At 56.0% G+C, this 19,268-nt stretch overlaps 1 protein-coding gene across 2 annotated transcripts in view; it reads right to left on the bottom strand.

The window, feature by feature from the left end:
- Positions 1 to 6: 6 nt before the first annotated feature.
- Positions 7 to 19,268, bottom strand: part of KLF13 (KLF transcription factor 13) — a 33,434-nt gene continuing 14,172 nt past the window's right edge. For both annotated transcript variants that reach the window (XM_024742801.1, XM_024742799.1), the window contains one exon: positions 7 to 2,723. In XM_024742801.1, the coding sequence (XP_024598569.1) occupies positions 2,434 to 2,723 (290 nt within the window). In that variant the 3' untranslated portion in view covers positions 7 to 2,433. The remainder of the gene's footprint in view (positions 2,724 to 19,268) is intronic.

Raw genomic sequence — 19,268 nt, 5'->3', positions numbered from 1 at the left:
CACTCTTCTTTTATTCAAAGATGACTGGGTTTAGAGTCCTTTTGCCCCCTTCCTATACGCAGAGAGCAGGGGGGTCAGAAACCCTTGTTGCTCCGCGATGCTGCGGGCAGGTCACAGGAAGCGCGGCCCCTCGGGGCACGTGGCTTCTCCCTGCCTTCAGGGACCCGTGCGGGGCGAGCACACCAAAGGACTTTGGAATAAAATTCCTGAACCTGGAATGTGAGTTCCTGAGACATGAAGTGTATTCGGAGTGTGGCGTTCTCTGCCCCACCCAGAAACAACTTTGGGAGGGACCTCCGAGGGCCCTTCCGGGCCTCACTTTGGAACCGGGCGTGAAGAGCTCTCACCCCAGGTGCTCAGGGCGCGGCTCCGTCCAGGTGGCCAGCACGTCCCGTTCTCTCTCCTGGACCAAATGCGAGCAGGGCTGTCACACAACCCAACGAGAGCCAGGGTGGGGCCACCCCCTCACCCCACGCCATTCCCGCCTGGCTCCCACCCACAGCAAGAGCAACGCTCCCGCCCAGCTCGGGAGCTACCACCACACCACTGGCTGATCCCAGCTGACACACAGCAGAGTTAGAGATGGCAACCAGAGCGCTGCAGACAGCAGCCTGCCTGCCCCTGGCTTCTAGGGACAGAGGGTGCCCATCTGCTCTGGAGCCGCCCAGGGGCTACGAGCACCAGCTGGGCCTGGGTCTCCGGGGTTCCTCTGTGCTGCATCCCTCGCCGTGACTGGCTCGGGGTGGAAGCAGAATGACCACAACCAAGGCACTCTGGGCTCAGGGAAGCCCCTCTACGGCCCTCTGAGGTCCCAAGGATCATCCCTCCTCATCGAAACGAACAGAGGTCTCTGCAAGATACCCCAAGTCCTTCCCAAACCCACACACCCTGCCCCAACACACACACACACACACACACACGCTCACACACACTGTCCTGGGGACTTGTATTTACAGGCCCCGACTCCCTGGAGGAAGGGAAGGGAGGTGCTGGGCAGGTGGTGGCTTCAGCTCTCCACTGAGGAGTGCGCTGGAGCCCGGCCTGACCCACCTGCCCAGGTCAGAGCTCCGGGAGAGACGTCCCCGGCTTCTGCCCGCCCCCGTCAGCACGGGAAGGCTGGCGGTGGGGGCCCTGCACCCTAGTGCCCCACAGGCCGGGGCCTCCCAGGTAGGAGGGGAAGGGAGGAGTCCAGGGGACACAGGGCTCATGGAGAAGCTGAGGGTTCGCTAATTCTGAGCTGGGGACACGGTGGGTCTGAAAAAAGCGTTTCCCACAACTTCCGTCCGGTGCTCCCCAGGGAGGAAAGAGAATGCACGTTCTCCGACTGCATCTCCCATGACATCCGCCTCGCCACCCCCCAACGTTCCAAGTCACAATGTTCCGGTCTCTTGCTTCGGAACAGTCTCTGTGAAGTCCCGAGCGCGGCCACAGCAAGCCACACACACAGAGCGTCTGGCCGGGTGGCCCCGCTTTACCCATCGTGTCAAACAAAGGCATCCCAAGAGCAGGGCCGGTCGGGGAGAACGTGGGAACTGGACGCACCAATGACACCTTCGGACACCCTTGTAGGAGGCCAGTCAGAGAACGTGGTGTAATAGTGGAAGGTCCTGGGGCCTCCTGTGGGGATACAGCAGCGGGCGGGGGCCCTGGCCATGTGGACATCAGATGGTGCGGCCGGCTGCCCAACACGGGTTTGCATCTCTGCTTCCGGCGCTCCGACGGGGACCTGGGCAGGGTCCCGGAGGCGAGGACCCCTACAGTCTCCCTGGGGAGTGCTCCCCTTACCCATCACGGCTTAAGGCGTCCCTCTGAGCCGTCTGCATTCTTGAGCCCACTGCCAGCTGGGGCGAGGCTGAAGCTGGGCAGGGGGCAGGAAGAGGGAGCCGCGGGCCCTGCTTAGGGGTCTGCCCTGAAAGCACAAGGTCGGTGACCACGGCTCCAAACTAACCGACCGGCCTATCCGCCGCCTGCGCTGAGCTTCACCTGCACTGCCTTGCCCCCAATGTGTGCCCAAACCTAAAAGGAAATTCCAGAGTGCAAATCTATATACAGAGTAAGGCGGCAGGAAGGGGGTGTCCTCACTGACCTCGTGGAACATGTCCATCCCTGAGAAAGGGGGGTTCAACACCGCTGAATCACCTTCGTGGGTATGTCTCTTGTGCAATCGTGGATGGTGTTTTTTGGAATTTTTTCGTTGTTTTTTTACAAATTTGACACCTGAGGTGAAGAAAATCTTTTTTTTTGTTGTCATTGACTTCATAAAGGTCTCTCTCTTCTGATTACAAAAGGAAACGACACGGAATCACGGGAGGAAGTGAGAGCATCTGCTCATGGCTATGGTAAGGAGGAGGGGCCGCGGGGCTGGGCGGGGCCTAGGGTGGGCGTGGCAAGGAAGGGCGTGGCTTGCCGCGGGCCCCGCCCCGCCGCCGGCGCTCAGGGCGAGCTGGCCGGGCTGATGGTGGGGCTGCTGGCGTCCGAGCGGCTGTAGTCGCTGAGTGAGCCGGTCCGCGAGCCCCCGCCGCGCCGCTGCAGCATCCCTGGGTGGAAGTTGGCGTGGCGGCGCGCGTGCTTGGTCAGGTGGTCGCTGCGCATGAAGCGCTTGTCGCAGATGGGGCAGCTGAACTTCTTCTCGCCCGTGTGCGTGCGGTAGTGCCGCGCCAGCTCGTCAGAGCGCGCGAACTTCTTGTTGCAGTCCTGCCAGCTGCAGGCGAAGGGGCGCTCCCCTGTGGGCGACACGGCAGAGGGAGGGTCAGTCACAGCCCACACCCCAAGCCTGCCCCTCCCTCCCTGCGCACCTCCCTCGGTGCCCCGTCTCCCACGGCCTGGCGACAAATCCTTCAGGGTACAGGTGTGGGTGCCAGCGCCCTCCTGTCCACAGGGTGGATGTAAGCAGACATCTCCCGGGAGGAAATGGCAGCGTGCCAGGTGCTGCGGCCCACCCCACCCCCCCACCCCCCGCCCAAGTACCCGGCACGGCGTGCCACGCAGCACTCTCTGCAGGGTCAGCTGTCCCTAGGCGGTGGCGGGGAGCACAGGCCGGTCCCTGGGCTCTAAGGAGGGAAACTAGGAGGAGAGGGTGGAGGGGTCAGGGAGAGCTCGCAGGCCTGCAAGTTTGGCCACACCACCCTGGCCCCACCAGGAGCCCTACTCCAGAGCCCCCAAGCCCTGCAGGGCCTGCAGACAATGTGCTGACGCCAGCACCCAGCCACCATTCAGACGGTCCACAGTCTCCTCATCTGTAACATGAATGGGTCAGGATGGACTATTTCCAGGGCCTGAGAGTCTGTGACTGAGATGTCTGTTACCGCAGCAACAGGCTCCAACTAGAGTCTGCAGCTCCTCCTCTCAGAGATCTTCCAACATGACCAACAGGCAGCACAGGAGGAGGCTGTGGGGTGACACCTAGCAGAGGGAGGTAAGGAAGGCTGGCTACAGTCGGGACCTCGTCCCTCCCTCCCATCCCCTGCTCAGGGCAAGGGGCAGGCCAGCCTTTACCCAGGCAAACTCTGAACCACTCGCACACACACACACAAGACATCAATTGCACAGGGAGAACCAGCAGGGGGTTCTAGCACCTCAGAATGCAGCCCTCTGGCACTGGGGGTGGCCACAGAGTACCCTTTCCTGCCCCGTTTCTCCCCCTCCCTCCCGGACTCTGGCCCTGAAGCTGAGAGCCAGCCCTTGAAGCTGGTCCACCAGTGCTCAGCAGAGGAAATCTACACCGCCCACTCCAAATGAGCCCATCAACCTTAAATATAAACAGACACCCAAAGATGGCCAGACATCCAAGGAAAACCAGTGGCATGAAAGGGAAAGGCCAAGAGCAACAAAACCACTGACTCCAGAGGAAAAAAGAGTAAAGCCGGGAAACAGAAGAGAATATTAAGCTAAAAATTCTAATTAGCATTCTCAAAGAAATTTCAGATAAAATTTTATGCATAAAGCAAACAGGATAAAAAGGAAGTTCAGAGAACAAAAAATAGTTTAGAAGTTGGGAGTATTGCTGCCCAAACAAAAATTCCATAGAAAAGCTGGAAACGTACTCAAGGAAATATCCCAGAAAAAGAGAACAAAAAAAACAGCTCTAGAAAATGTGAATGCTGCAGTGTTCTCTGTCTCCTAGCAATGCTGAAGCTGAGAGCTGTGTGTGGCTCTGTTTGCTCTCCTTATTGATTTTCTGTTATGGTGGGGGGGGGCAGGGGGGGGCGGGGTGGTTTCACAATCAAGCAAGAGAGCAAACCATCACTTCCCATCTGTTACTAACAGTAAGAAGTTCAGCCTCACGGAATCAATCCGTGGGTAAGACATCTAACTAACAGAAGACACTGAGGAAAAGAACAAAAACATGGAGAAGAGGAAATTACCAAAGAAACAATAGAACAGTATCTGTCAGAGTAAAAAAAGGAGACAGGAAACTAACATGGAAAGGGTTATTAGCACAGAGGTGGGCCGAGGAGTGAGGAAAGGCTCCTGCTGTGAGAATATCTGCAGCGTCAGAACACTAGGTAACAAGAGATCCCAAAACTTACTGGAGAGAAAGGGGAGAAGCAGGTCATCCGGGAGGGAGCAAGGCTGGGACACACACCAGACTTCTCGTTAAGTTACGCTAGCTGCTAGATGACAGAGAAACACAGCCTCCCAAGTTTACCTGGCACACTCTAGCAAAAATAAGAAAAAACTGAGAAGCCAGGGAAGTAAGCGGACGATGAAGGGTCATCCCAGGACAAGAGTGAGGGAGACTTGGTGGGCCACTGGAGCCGTGGGCCAGGAATCACAGAGGGAGGGTTACAAGAAGAAAGGGAGTTCCATGTACCATAGAGCATGATCAAGAGGCTGAATACATTTCAGGACAGGGCCAAGGCACATGCTATTCTTTGGTTAAAGGCAAAAAAAGAGAGGCAATTAGTAACTCCAGGAAAAATAGAAGACATGTAAGAAAATTGTCTAAATTAGAAGCACACTAAAATGCCACATGATTTTGAGCAATGAAGGAAGAGCTCCGAGCCGAACACTGTTTTAGGGGCTTTTTGTGTATTATTTATCCTTCACAACCACCCCATGAGGTGGCAGAAGCGAGTGCGGTTCCAAACAGAGGCCCTGGCATACGGAAGCAATATTCACACAGTCGTGATCATGTGACCCCAGCACTACCTGTCAGTGTTTAGAATCGATCTTATAGACAAAGCCCATACCACTGATTCGTGGCCCCAGGAGAGAATGTGGGTTTAAGGGAAAGGTAGGAATACACCCATGTGCAGTCAAAGGAAATCTCTAAATGAGGTTAAAAGCTATAAGGATAATCAACAAAAGAATTAAAAACATCAATTCGGGAGGAGGTGGGGGAGGGGTAGGAATGAGGTAATTCCTTAAATTTCAGGGTAGGGAGGTAACAGATGGCCTCTGAAGTTGATAAAATGAGAAACAGTAATAAAATCATAGTTTTATTTATGGCAGTAACCACCAAGACAACTAAAATCAGAGCAGTATTGACCTCTAGAGAATAAGGCTGGACTGGGAAGAGGATTTTTTTGCTGCTGCAAACTCTTTTGTGTTATGTGTCTTTTTAAAAAAATCGTATGCATTTATGTCTTGTTTGAGAAATACCGCACACTAATCCCCACCCTAGGAGGTTAACAGTGCAGTTATCATTTAAGTGTTTGGAAAGGTCCAGCACGAAATACAGTGGCGTCCTTTCACGTGACCGCCGCTGCACTCAAGACTCTGGTGCACCAGGTCCAACAGATGAGGCTCAGCTCCTCTCTCCATGGGGTACTGATGCGTGGCCTCAGACAAAGGCCTCACTGCCTGCGGGGGTGGTAAATAGCGGCCCCACCAAAGATACGTTCAAGTCCTGACCCCTGGAACCTGTCAATGTGACCTTATTTGGGAAAAAGGTCTTTGCAGATACAATTAAGGTAGGGATCATGAGATGAGATCACAAACATTAGAAGAAAAGGGGGAAGGACTCCAGGGAGTGATGTACCGGTAAGCCAGGGGACTCGGAGTCTGGGGCAGCCACCAGACACTGGGAGGGGGGACTAACGCTGCCAACACTTTGACTTCACACTTCAGCGCTCCAAAACAGTGAGAGAGCATACTTCTGTTGTTCTAAGCCACCCAGTTTGTGGTTAATTGGTTACAAAAGCCACAGGAAATGAACACAGTGCCCCATCCTCACAGTGGGGTCCACGTGGGGATTCTACAGGGTTGCACACAACCAGCCCGTGGCACTGTGCCTGGTACAGGCCCAGTGCTTACTCTTGAGATGTTATTTTTGCTCTTATCTATTATTCTTGTCAACTAGGTCTCCTCAGATTTGGGCCTGCCGGGAGGGGCAGGGGGTGGGGGTGCTGGGCACAGAACCAACCCAAAGCCACACTCAGCCTTGCTTCCTAATAAACCCTGTGTCCTCACTTGGAGGCTTGTCCTTTTCAGGGTCCTTCTGCTGCAACCCTGGGAGGCGCTTTAGATGTATATAATTAGAGACGGGATGCATGACCCCAGGGCGGCAGCGAAAGGCAGCATCCCACAGGATGGGATGTTGGTGCCCGGCAGCCCGGTGGCAGAAGGTGGGGAAAGCCCAGCATCACTACTCGGCCAGCACGCAGCCCTTGGCCTACTGGGGCATCAGCAGCACGACACTTTTATGGAGCACAAAAGCAGTGCCCAGCCCTGGGAACGTGGGTGTGATGTCGACAGACAGGGCTCTCCCTGGTCCGTCCTCTATTCTTCTGTCAGCCCGTTCCAGGTGGCCAATAAGCTGGTCCACAGACAGACGGATAAACCATTCAGAAGTTATGATGCAGGCTGGCGAGAAGCACCACCGGGTTTCGCTTGGCTGGCCTCTGAGTGGTGACATTCAAGCGGCACCGGGGAGGCTGACCGGGGCAGCGGGAGAACTGTGAACGGATGGGGCAAAGGCAGCCTGTACAGGGGGACAGAGACCAGAGACCTCCACAACAGCACTGCTCACCCTTTTAGTAAGGAACCCGGGGAGCTTTTGTTCACCTGGGTTATGTCCATTGACATTTATCATAGAAGTTAAAACAAAAACATTTAAACTCAAGCACATATTCCAGTAGCTGTCAGAAGGATGATGTCATCACACATCATGAAGCCTCTGGAACATTCCACTGTATTCTTTTGAGAAAATAAAGGACAAATAATGCTATTGTTGAGAAAATAGTTCTGACCTCAACTGGAGGGTCTGGAGTCCCTGCAGGTGTCTCTGGGCCTCACTTTGAAAACCGCCACTGCCGCTCAGGGACTCACCCCAGGTGGCACGTGGCTGAGCTAAGCTTGGGGAGGGCGGTTGCACCCAGAGCGGGGCAGGGGCCACGTGCACCCGTGCACCAAACAACGCCGAGCCTCTTCCTGGCCAGGCTCAAGTTCCGCACCTGCCTCCTCCTGGGATGCGACCGGGAAACAGCAGCGGTACCGCGGGGCTGCCACCGGAGGGCGCTAGGCCCAGCGCACAAGGGACCCAGACCCCAGACCCCTGAAGGGGGCCCAGGCCTCCTGCAGCCTCCCTGGAGCCTAAGCCTGGGGTGCGCACAGGTCGCTCTTCCCGGCCTCCCCCCGCTTCAGAAGCCAGGAGGGCGGCAGGTGTGTGGGCGTAGGGGGCACTGGGACAGGATGGCGAGAGGGCCTAGTGAGGGAAGGAGGAAGGAGGCTGGATGCACAGGGAGGAGGGAGGGCCAGGGTCACTGTAGGGGGCGCTGGGGACCCAGGGGCTGGAGGGTGGGTACTAGGCCCCAAGGAGCCAGGACTGAGGGGTGTGGGTAACGGTGGGGGCAGGTCGAGGACCTGCTGGTGCTGGTCGTTGGGGTCGCAGTGTGGGGAGGAGCTGGGGCGCCGGGCCTGGGGGTATGCAGTGGCGGGAGGTGGATAGTTGGGGGCGGGCGCAGGCAGGTAGCGGGTCGTGCGGGCGGGCCGGGGGCAGGCAGGGCGGGGGTTACATAAATGTTCCCTGGCACCCTGCGAGGCGCCGAGAGCAGTTGCCTCATCTTATCAGGGAACAGGGCGTCCCACACTCTTGCCCAAGCCGCAAGCCTGGGCGGGAACAGTATGTTCTCTCCGAGAAGCCACAAGAGGTTCCTCGCGGAGCCACCCCCCTTGGCCCCGCCCCAGGCCCGCCCCCCGCAGGTGCAGCTGGGCTCACTAGTGCGCATGCTCCGGCTCAGACCGCCTCCTGCTCGCCCTCCGTCAAGGGCGCGTTCCCCATGACCTCCCTCGCCCCATCCAGCCTCGGCCAAACTGCCAGGCTCCAGAGGGTGAAGGGAGGTGCTGCCTCCAACAGCACCTACAAAAAAGACCGGCGTGGCTCTTTTCTGTCTGTGAGCCTCTGGTGGGCAGTCAGGGGCGGGGAGTTGGGGTGTGTGTGTGCCCTGAGCCAGGACCAGAGCAACATCTGCAGAACAGGGCCCCTTCTGGGCAGTGAGTGCCGGGCTCTACTGGCCCGGGCTCGGGGAAGCCTGGCTGAGCTTCCCTCCGTGGAAGGGAGAAGGGGGGAGAGGCATCTCTGACCAGGGGCCCTGGGACAGAAAAGCAGATGGTGCAGGGGTACCCAGGCCTGCAAGAGCAGAACTCAGTGAGCACAAGGCATCTGTGCAGGTGTGTGTCTGGGGGGATGATGGTGAGAGGCAGGGCTGGTCCAGAGAGTCAGAGGGTGGCACGGGGAGAGGCCTCCACAGAGAAACAGCTGCTCCCGGGCTCCCAGGCCCCAGCTACTCGCTGCTAGCAAGAGGCCTGTCATTCATCAATAGATAGCTCCAATCTGTGGTCGCGCGCATAGGGCTGCTTCCAGCTCCCAACCTCAAAACGGCCACGTTCTTCACTCCTGGGAGGCCCGCTCTCCCTCCCACTCTGAGGCATCTCGGCAGATGGCCGACCACTGGGGCCGATCAACCACCAGCCTCTAAGGAAAGCCAAGCTGGTTGGGGTCAGGGGAAAGGCCTGTCCTCTGAGGGGGAGGCTGACTTTCCTATTTTCTTTAGGAGGACATTCGACTACTCTGCCGGTGGTTTACAGACCCACATGGGCTGACACACAGATGCCCCGTCTCCTGGGAAGTCCAGGCTGCAAGCTCTTACCCACCATTGTACAGGTGAGGGAGGTGAGGCCCAGGAAAGAGAGTTGCCACTCAGTGGGGTCCCCCTCACCCTAGGACTCAGCAGGCAGAAGAGGCGATTTCGGCATGGAAGCAGCCTCTGCAGGGGTCAGCGCCTGCCCCTCCCCGACTCCAGCACTCCCGGACTCCAGCACTCCTACTCATTTGTCATGGCCGCATCTCACAGTAACTGTGAGGGTTAAGTGGGAGAACACACAGGTGCTCAGAGGAGATATGCTGTTATCACTGGTGGGGCTCCTGGGAGCGTCCCCAGCCAGACACCAGCCAGTACTCATCTCTGCTGAAACAGCCTGGCCCTGGCCTTGCCCCTGCCCTGGGTGCTCTCCTCCACCGCTGCTGTGGTGCACGCGTGTGGCTCATCACACGCCCCTGTGTACTCTCGCACATGCCAGGGCTGGCAGGACATGAAAGGAGGTGGCAGCTGGCTGGAGACTGCTACACACAGCCTGGGGGCACGGGTTAAACAAGAAGATCCGCCCTCCGCAGATGCGTGTGTCTCCACGTTTGTACAATGGATGCAGGTGCATTTTTAAAAGCAGACGTTTTGGGTTGTTGCTTTGCCTTGCTTTGCTTTGGAATAGGATAACTTGATCCTAAAATTCATTCAGAAAAATAAACACATAGAAACAGCCAGAAAAATGCTGAAAAAGAAGAATGAGGTGGGGGGACTGGACCACCAGATACAACATGCCGTTGCACAAGCTGCTGACCGGCAGTGGAGCACAGCGGAAATGCCTGGACCAGATTCTAAGATCATAGGAACTGTGTAGCAGAAAGCAGTGACACCTAGGGCAAGGCAGAAGGGCAGTGTCCAAAAATGTCTTAGGACGACTAGGTAACAACCAGTCCATGCTTCACACCTTAAACCAGGCTAAGTTCTGAAGGGGTCAAAGATTTAAAATGGGAAAAGTGAAACCACAGATGTTCTAGGGGAAAACCTGAGAACATTCCTTTAAAATGTTAAGATAGAAGCTCTTTCTATGAATCAAAGTCTAAAACCCATAAGTGAAAAGATTGATAAATTCGACAACAAAGTATAAAATATGTCTCCACAGAGAAAGTCACAAGGAAAGGCAAAAAAATAAATAACAAACTGAGAAAAATATATCTGCAGCTCTTGTTACAAAGGGCTAATCTCCAATACAGGAAGAGTTCACAGAAATTAAAAGGAAAACATAATACTCGATAGAAAAATAGGCAAGGGCTGTGGCTGACAGTTCATAAACAGGAGGTACAATGACTCCTGAACATCTGAAAAGATGCTCAACATCACCCATCAGTAGACAAATATAAATGAACCCCCAGAGACACCTGACTCTTCACCTATCAGGGCGCTGAGACGGTGGGAACAGGTACTCCCACACTTTGCTTATGGAAGTACAAACTGCCACAATCTCTACGGAGGCCGACTTGGCAATAACCATCCAAGTGACAGATGTGCGTATCCTCTGAACTCACAACGTGGGGGAGCTATCCTACAGACACACCTGCACGCCTGCAGGACGGGATGTGTGCCTGACTACGCGGTGAGGTGCAGCAAAAGCCTCAAAACAACTCATGCCCTTCCAGGGCCCGTTACCTAAATTGAACAGACACCCGTAAGGCAGAATCCTGTGAAGAAGCAGTGGAACACGTTCTGAACTGAGACGGAAAGGTCTCCGAGGGACAGCGCTGAGTGAGAAAAGCAAGGTCCTGAGCAGAACGTGCGGTCAGGAGGCTGAGTACTGTGTGCACACCCATGCGCGTCTGCCTGTGTCTGCAGAGGTGCTCTGGGCGGGCACCTGAGAACCTGGAGCCGCGGATGTTGGGGGCAGAGAGCTGAGCGCACAGAGGGCAAGGGGGACTTGGAGAACTTTCCTTGGGAGATGACTTAAACCCCCGGATTTTGAAACACACAGTGCATTTACCTATTCAAAAAAGTAAAAACAAATCTGTAGCAAACTAGGAAACAGTAGCCACAAATAACACAAATTGAAAAGCGGGTGTTAAATGAACAACGCTCGCATTCCTGGCCAGGCTGTTTCCACAGCACATCCCAAATCCCACCGCCACTGATGCCGGTCCAAGGGCTCCCCTTAGAACCTGGCAGGGGGGTGGGCCTGAGAGCATGACAAACTCAGGAACGGCAATTAAGTCCAATCTGCTTTTCTAGAAGGAGTTCCCAGGGCAGGACCCCAGGGCTCCAGAGCCCCTGGTCCCACTGCAAATGGGGTTGGAAGGCATTCCCTTATAAAGAGTTTGACAGACCTAGCCTGACTTAAAAGACCACGGTGACGCATTCTAACAGCAGCAGACCCAGGGCTGTGATCATGCGCTGGAGGTCCCCCAGGCTCCTGTCATAAAAGTCGCTCTGTTCACCCTCCCACGACTGACTGACCCTTTGGAACCAGCCCAGGTGGACGGGGCAGGCGCCGGCTGCCACCCTTCCTCCCCTTGCAGCCCAGGCGAATTCACCCCACTGTCAGGACGCAGACCCCAAATTCCAGGCAGGAGAACCAGTGTCCTCTGCCAGAGCTCGGTGAAGAGGTAGGAACTGGGGGTCCTGTTCAGGCTACTGGGAAAGGGTTTCCTCTCGGACCATAAAAAGCCAGGATGAGGGCAGGGTGTGCGCGGGGCAGGGGGAGAGGGCACAGCGTGGAAGAGCCTCTGGGGCCTTGTGGGACTGGGACATCGGGGGTGGCATAGTCACCGGCGGCCACACGGAGAGGTCCGAAGAGACTCACACTGGAGCCAGACCGCAGGCCAAGCCCCTGGCCAACCTGGCCACCCCCGCCCCAAAGGAGCCAACTCTTCAAGGTCAGCCGGGGCCCCTGGGAGAGGGCCTGGTCCGGTGGGCCACGCGACCCCCTTCCTGTGCCACTCACCACGGACACAGCAGCGCCCTGCTCTCACCCGCTTCTCCACACAGCCTGTGCAACCACTCTGGCCCCACTTCCTCTTCCTGGGCCCCCTCCCCCAGCCCTCAGTTCCTCCGCGCTGTGCCTGCCGGGTAGGCCTGGATGGCAGGGACCCCACGGCGCACAGGCGTGTACTCTCGAGGTGCGCTACTTGGGATCTCACCCACCCCAAGACGCAGGCAGGGGTCAGGACGGACCATCTCAGAGACGGGAACTGAGGTCGAAAGTCAGAGTGACCTCCCCCAGCTCACACAAGGCGTGCTGGCCCGCGTCCAGCTTTCCTCCTTTCCCACCGTGGACCGGGATCGGCTGTGGCCAGCTGCCCATGCTGACCTCGGCCACAACGTCCCAGGTGAGAGCAGGAGAGGAACCCTGGAGGCCACTGGCCCATCACCCAGATGGGGCCCAGAGGCCGGCACCTGCCGCCGAGACCACCCTCCCCACTCATCCCAGAACTCCCCCCCTCGGCTCCCCAGGGAGGAGCCAGCAGCCCCCAAGCCTGGGCAGGGGTGTCCCTGCCTGCACCCAACGTGTGCGAAGTGCCGGGCGGCTCTCTCCTGAGAGGCTGGCCTGTCTGCAAGGACTGGGCGCCCAGAGGCAGCACCCTCAAAACTAGAGCCCGGCACCCCGCCTCCAGGCCCAGCACCTACACCTGGCCTGTTCCAGGTGCAAGAAGCAGGCCCTGTTTCCCTCAGGGAAGAGTCAGGAGGCTCAAACAAAACAGAGCCAAACAATGGGCTTTTCAGAGTTGACTTCATAAAGCAAATAAATCAGAATAAAAATAAATAAGCCATTATACTATAGTCCTAAAATGCCTTTGGTTTTTGAGGGAGCTGATGCAAAAAACAAAACCTCAGTCACTGACCTACTTTTGCTACAACAGTTGAAGATGCAGAAGACCTACCCCAGACACCCAGGAAGGAGCCCAGGAAAGCTCCCGGGCCCCACCCTCAGCAGCCCAGGTCACCAGACCCACCAGTGCCCGGCTAGCCTCAGCCACTTGGAGCAGTTTATACCCAGTTTTGTTTGTGGAGAGCAGATGCTGGAGCAGTAGGCCGGAGGCCTTGCCCTGCAGCAAACCTGGGTGCTGTTCCGTGCATCCCGGGCTGCACACACGGCGCAGGGGGGGCCACCCACCGCCCCGCCCTCTCCCCACCTGAAGAGATCCGCACTGCCCACTTTGACGGGGGAGAACAGCACTCTTGGGGGCCTTCCAGATCAGGGGACAAAGGCCGGCCCCTCCCCTGTCACAGGCCTGGCTAGGGCCTGCCCTTCTCCTCACATCCTACCTGGCCCTCCACCTGTGCTTATGCCCTCCTCCGGCCCAGCCTGAAGCAGATGTCCAGGGGAGCTGACCCTGGGGACACGGGCCAGGAAGGAAAGCAGAAGCCATTCTGAAATCCCCACCCCTGCAGTGCCCCCAGAAACCTCAGGGTTGGAGCGACCCCTTCCTCTACAGGTTCGCAGGGGACTAATGCCTAGGGAGGGCCAGTGAAAGCTTCCTCCTCCCCCCGGGACCCCAAGATGGTGCTCCTTGGAGTCGCCCCCAAGGTCACCGGAACCAGGTTTCACGTGCTGGGTGGGGCGGGTGAGCATGGAGCCGGCCGGCTGTCTCTCTGATGTTCTCGCAAACCACAGGCTGGGGTCCACTTACACAGGCAGTTCCATTCCCACGGGCCAACCAGGAACACGGACCACAGAGCGGCTGCGCCCCACTGTCCTGTGCACATGGGAGACACACGTGCTGCAGAGCTGTAACTGCAGGAAGGGCGCACGGTTATCTTGGGTGATCTAGGGAAGACGGGACTCACACACGTCCTTTCTGAATTCCTATAGTTTTCAATTGCACTGCTTTTTGCAGTCAGAAAGAATGCAATGCACCAGTGACGTACACATACGCATCCATACATATCTATATACGTATACAGATATTACAGACTTCTGTTACAGAATAACAGTCTCACTAAACTCCAGCTCAGCTGAATGGGCCTGCTTCCATGGAAGCCAGCACCCCTGGCCTCTGCTGAGGGAGCAGCGCTCATTTACACGCACGGGCGCACATGCCTGCAAAGGTCAAAAGGACCACATGCCAGGAATTTCAGAAAGGTGTTTTCCCTGTGCTTGCTAAGGGTTACAAAACACATTGGAAAATTTCCGTTCCAAGGTCCCCTTTCAAATGGCAATAATAAAATACCAATGGTTTCTGCCAGCAGCCACTCCAGAAAAGGGCTCTGGAGTCTGGCTCTGTGTCTCTCTCTCTCACACACACACACACACACACACACACACACACACACACACACACACGACTGGCTCACAACCCCATGTTTCTCCTAAAGGGACATGCAGGGAGAGGCATATTGGCTCCCACCCCAAAAGCTTCCAGATCCCAGACTACTACCCACAAGGGACTTTCTCCAGGTGATTGAATGCCCTGAGCGACTCGTGAGCTGAACCCAAAGAACAGACACAGATGTTTCCACTTCTTTCCTCTCTGTTTGACCGTCACTTCACTAACTGCCTCCGGAGAGAAGTTGCGAGCATCTTCCCCGAGCTGAGGGGAGCAACTCGGTCAAGGCCCCGGCCCCCCCGACTGCAGTCTTGGGGGGACATCCCCTGCCCGGGAATCTCTGATCTGCTTGCACACTAGCCCTGGCAGCTGCTGACAGCCTGGGAGGGACATTTCAGGCCTTTCAGGCGATCTCATCAGAGATTTTCTCAAACACCCCAGAAAGGCAAGGACGTGAGTTTGGAATCCAAAACTAAAGATCCAGGTTTATTTACTTGATAAAAATGTTCTTCACGTGAGGCTGATCAAAAGCAAAGGGACCTCGTATCGAAAATATATAAAGAACTCTTAAATCTCAACAATAAGTGAACATTTGATTGTAGCACTGAACAAAAGACCCAAACTCAACTGAAGAAGATGTACAGATGGCAAACACCATGTGAAAAACGCTCAATATCATCTACCATCAAGGAAATGCAGGTAAAACCATGAAATGGCACCACACACAGGTGAGAGTGGCTAGAATCCAAAACACTGACTGTGCTGAATGCTGGTGGAGTAGCTGAAACTCTCATTTGCTGCTGGCGACAATGCAATGTGGGACAGTCATTTTATAAGATGGTTTGACAGCTTCTCATGAGGGTAAACACAGACTCACTAGACAAGGCAGCAATCCCACCCTAGGCATTCGCCACGGGAAAAGACCCTTTATTCACAATCGGCCAACACTGGAAGTCAGCATTTTCTGCAGGTGAGTGGATGAACACGAGCTGCATCCACACAGTGGAGCACAATTCAACCATAAAAAGAAAGGAACCACTGATTCATACACACACAAACGGATGCATCTTAAATGCGTCTTGCTAAGTCAAAAAAGCTAGACCCCAAAATCTATACCTTGTATGATTATTCAGATGACCTTACACCAAAGGTAAAAACTAAGGACAGAACACACACCAGGGGTTCTAGGGGTTGAAGAATTGGGAAGTGGTTGACCACACAGGGGCATTTTTAGGGCAATGGAACTGTTGTGCCTGGTGCTGGGATGGTGGATACAAGACTCTGCATTTGTCAAAACCCATAAACCGTACTTCACCATGAATGCGCCTGAATATTTGCAAATGTTTAGTCTGTAAAGGCGGCTGGGGATCCCAGGATGGAAGGCAGACTGGGACAGCAGACTCTGGCCCTATTACAAACACATGGCATGGCCTCTGGGGGTGGGGGATTGGGCAGGGACAAGGAGCCGTCAGGAGGAACTGCACTTGGAACAAAGCTCTAGCTTCTCATGAGAGAATCCAGGGTAGACCATCCCCGAAATGCTTCACACGTATGCTGGGGCTGAACAAACAGGTGAACGTACGGTGGGTGGTGGGAGCCTGTGTCTCGCTGTTCGAGAGGGTGGTTATAGCTGAACCAGGGGGAGGCCAGTGAGCCCTTCCTGGGGGGCTGCCCTGGTGTCTGAGATGTCATGAACTCATGAGACAGTGTGAACCCATGCTTAGACCCGAGTGCACACAGAGGGATAAATGAGTAACGGTATAAAGGCTACGACTCATCCATGTTTCCTGGCTCTGTCCACCGGGAAGGGCTAGAAGCAGCAACACCCTGGGAGCAAGGAGCACCACAGCACCCAGATCTTGGTTTCTAAATACCACTTTCCAGTAAAAGGAAACAGGGATCTGTGGAGGAATGGCTCATTCTAGGACTAGAGCGGGAAACACACAAGACGAGCCTGAAGCAGCTCGTGAGGCCAGAAAGTGAGGAAGTGCACAGAAGCCAACATGTGGGGGGCAGCTCCAAGGGACACGGGAGCTAAACTGACCCAGTCCCTGCCCAAGGCTGGAACGTTTGAGCAACAAAATAAGTATCAGCAGTAAGTCACGTGGGTGCCGTTCTCCTACTGATATGAAGTGATGAGAAGAGCACTTCACCTCTGTGGTAGTTTCCCCCCAAAACCATAAACCCAGTCTCACCCCAAGACAAACACAAGACAAATACAAATTGAGGGACATTCTACACAATCCCTGGCTACCATCTCTCACAAGTGTCAAGGTCAGGGGAAACAGGAAAGTCTGGGAACCTGTCCCAGCCAAGAGAAGCCTAAAGAGAGCTGACAGCTATAGTTCAAATAGTGAACTATGGAAAACCCACTGCACTCACATTTTGTGATCATGACAGCAGCGACCATGTGGCTTATTTCTGAGCAATAAGTCAGTACCTCTCAGCTACTGCAAAGGGCTAGTGCAGTGCCACTTGGGTAAAAACGCAAATGCTGGTGAAAGTAAGTGATTTCCGAGGTTCAGATGTGTTAGCACTGGCTCGCACAGTGGCCACCTTTGCCAGCCAGACACTTCCCTGCTCAACACTTGCCCATTCCAAGGACAAATGTGTAGGAGCTGCTTGGTGACTGTGGCAGAAACAGCTAAGTGCCCACTGGCCCAGCATCCACTGTCCGGGTCTTCTTTTTCTTTTTTTTTTTTGTATTTTAGAGTCTTCTCTTTCCAGACAACATGACTTTAGCTTTTGCAGCAGCATTGCACCAGGTTAAAATGCTTCCTGCCCGACTCCCTTGCAGCTATGATGGGCCTTGAAAACGGATTCTGGCCAATGAGTTCTGGATGAACCACTAGGTGTATTTTCATGATAGAGGGGGGGCTATATCAACTCTGCTTTTCATGCTTCCTCAGGGCATGTCCTCCCCACCCAGAGCCAGTCCCCCCTGCCTAGGTGAGTCCTCCCAGCCCGGAGTGAGTTCCAACGTTGCAGGACCAGCAGAGTCATGCCATTACCACCCTCTGGGGCAGCCCTCTCCTCTCCCCACAAAGCTGCCTTCTTGTTTGCCCTGAGAAGACTGTTGGCTGGGTGGGGCTCTGGCTGTCATTCCTGGATAACATCTCTAGACAAAGACAAAAGGAGGGCCCTGGCTGGTGGGCTGGACAACACAGCCCGAGAGGCAGCAGTGGCACCTGCCATGGGAAGGGACTTTCCCTCCCAGCGCTGCGGCAGGTACACCCCCAGGCAGCTCCCGGCTTCTGGGCAGCACTCCGAGTCACCGACCATCAGACATCTGAGAAGAGCCTCTGACGTGGGCGGGCGGGCCAGAGCGCCAAACAGGCCAGCAGAAAGAGGCAGCCCAGGGGATGCAGAGGGGCGGAGATGAAACTTCCAGAGCTGTCACTCATGCTCAGAGGTAAGATATGGTGTCTGTGAAGCAAGAACAGGATGCTCCTTAAAGAGAGGAGACCCAGAAACTGAGTCTGAAAGCAAGGACACAGCAGGGGGTTACGGCAGAGACTCAAATCTCAATCTCAGGGTTGCAAAGAGAACACTGAGAAAGTCTCACAGAAAAAGAGCTAAAGACAAATAAACGGATGACAAGAGAGCAAAAGTAAGAAAATGGAAGGATCCAGGTAAAGGAGCCCAGAGAGCCCAAGGACACAGAGGTGGGCCGTCATCCAGGGCGGGCAATAACGAGGCCATATTCAGGACCGGAACCTGGGCCAGGCAGCCCCGATTTGAGACCGCGCCCACAGTTCCAAGGAGAGAGGAGCACATCAGGTACCGAGGTCAGGAGTCAGGTGGCTGTGTCCTGGGAGCTGCCTGCTCCCCGTGATGCGGCTCGGACGGTGGGTGGGCATAGGGACAGGCGGGGCTCCCCAACTCCGTGGTCACCGATGGGGGGGGAGCGTGCTTTGGGCTTCGACTGTCTTTATTCCACGTTACTCGGCGCTACTCTAGCCTGAGACACGTTAGACTTTGGTTTCCGAATGGGGGCGCTCTGACACGTTAGGGGGTGTCCGGCGTCCCCTGCAGAGAACGGAGGGCGGCGGGGCTGCGGGGTGCTGTTCGCAAGCTCTGCTCTCTTGGCCAGCAGGCCTGGCCAGGAGGCCACCCTGCTCGCTGGACCTTACCCTTCCCCCAGTCCCCGAGGCCCACTCGCTGTGCCCCCAGCTGGGCTTTGGTCAGTGGCTCCGGGCCCGCCCTCTTGAGGCCAGGGTGGTGGCCTGCAGGCCGGGCTGCGGCCCTGGGCCCCGGTTGGGGAGCGGGCCTGGCCGAGCCAAGCGCCACGTTGGACCCCAGACTCTCCACGTCTCCTTGGCCCTGGAGGCTGGGAGGCTGGGGAGTTGCAGCCTCCAGGGGTCCGAGAGCCAGGAAGGGCCATGGGGGAGTGGGAGCATTCCCAGAAACAGCCTGGTTTCTGTTTAAAAGGAGAAACAGAAGAGTCCTTCTTCTCTTCCTCACGTCCGTGCCCCAAGGGTGTAGGGTCCCCGCTGAGAGGGCCTGGGGGTCCCCAAGGCAGGCCCCGGGCCGCCCCCACTCCCGGCCAGATGGCTGTGGGAACTCTGGCCACAGACACCGCCGCCCCCCTTCCTGGCGCTATTCTTGGTGTGTGTCTCCCTTTGGGGGGAGGACGAGGGTGGAAATGATCAGAAGCTAAAATTAGCAAACGGCAAACAATTGAGGCCAGGAATCTGAGGTCGGCTGAGGATAACGATTTGTTTTCTGTGGCCCTGAGGTGGTTTGAGCAATAAAGGGAATTGAAAATGAAAACAAATCTGGAAGCTGCCCAACCCCTGCCAGGACCAGGCCAGACACGGGGCAGCTCGGGGTGGGCCAGCCAGATGGCAGGGACTCTGCCCAGCAGGGCCCCTCCCGGGGCTCCCCTCCTCCCTCCCACGGGGACTTCCTGCTGCCGCCCTTCGAGCGGGCCTTCTCCCCCATGGCCATG

Source organism: Neophocaena asiaeorientalis, unplaced genomic scaffold, assembly GCF_003031525.2.
Source record: "Neophocaena asiaeorientalis asiaeorientalis breed wild unplaced genomic scaffold, Neophocaena_asiaeorientalis_V1.1 scaffold155, whole genome shotgun sequence".
Classification (NCBI taxonomy): domain Eukaryota; kingdom Metazoa; phylum Chordata; class Mammalia; order Artiodactyla; family Phocoenidae; genus Neophocaena; species Neophocaena asiaeorientalis.
This window is presented reverse-complemented; position numbering and strand designations above follow the sequence as displayed.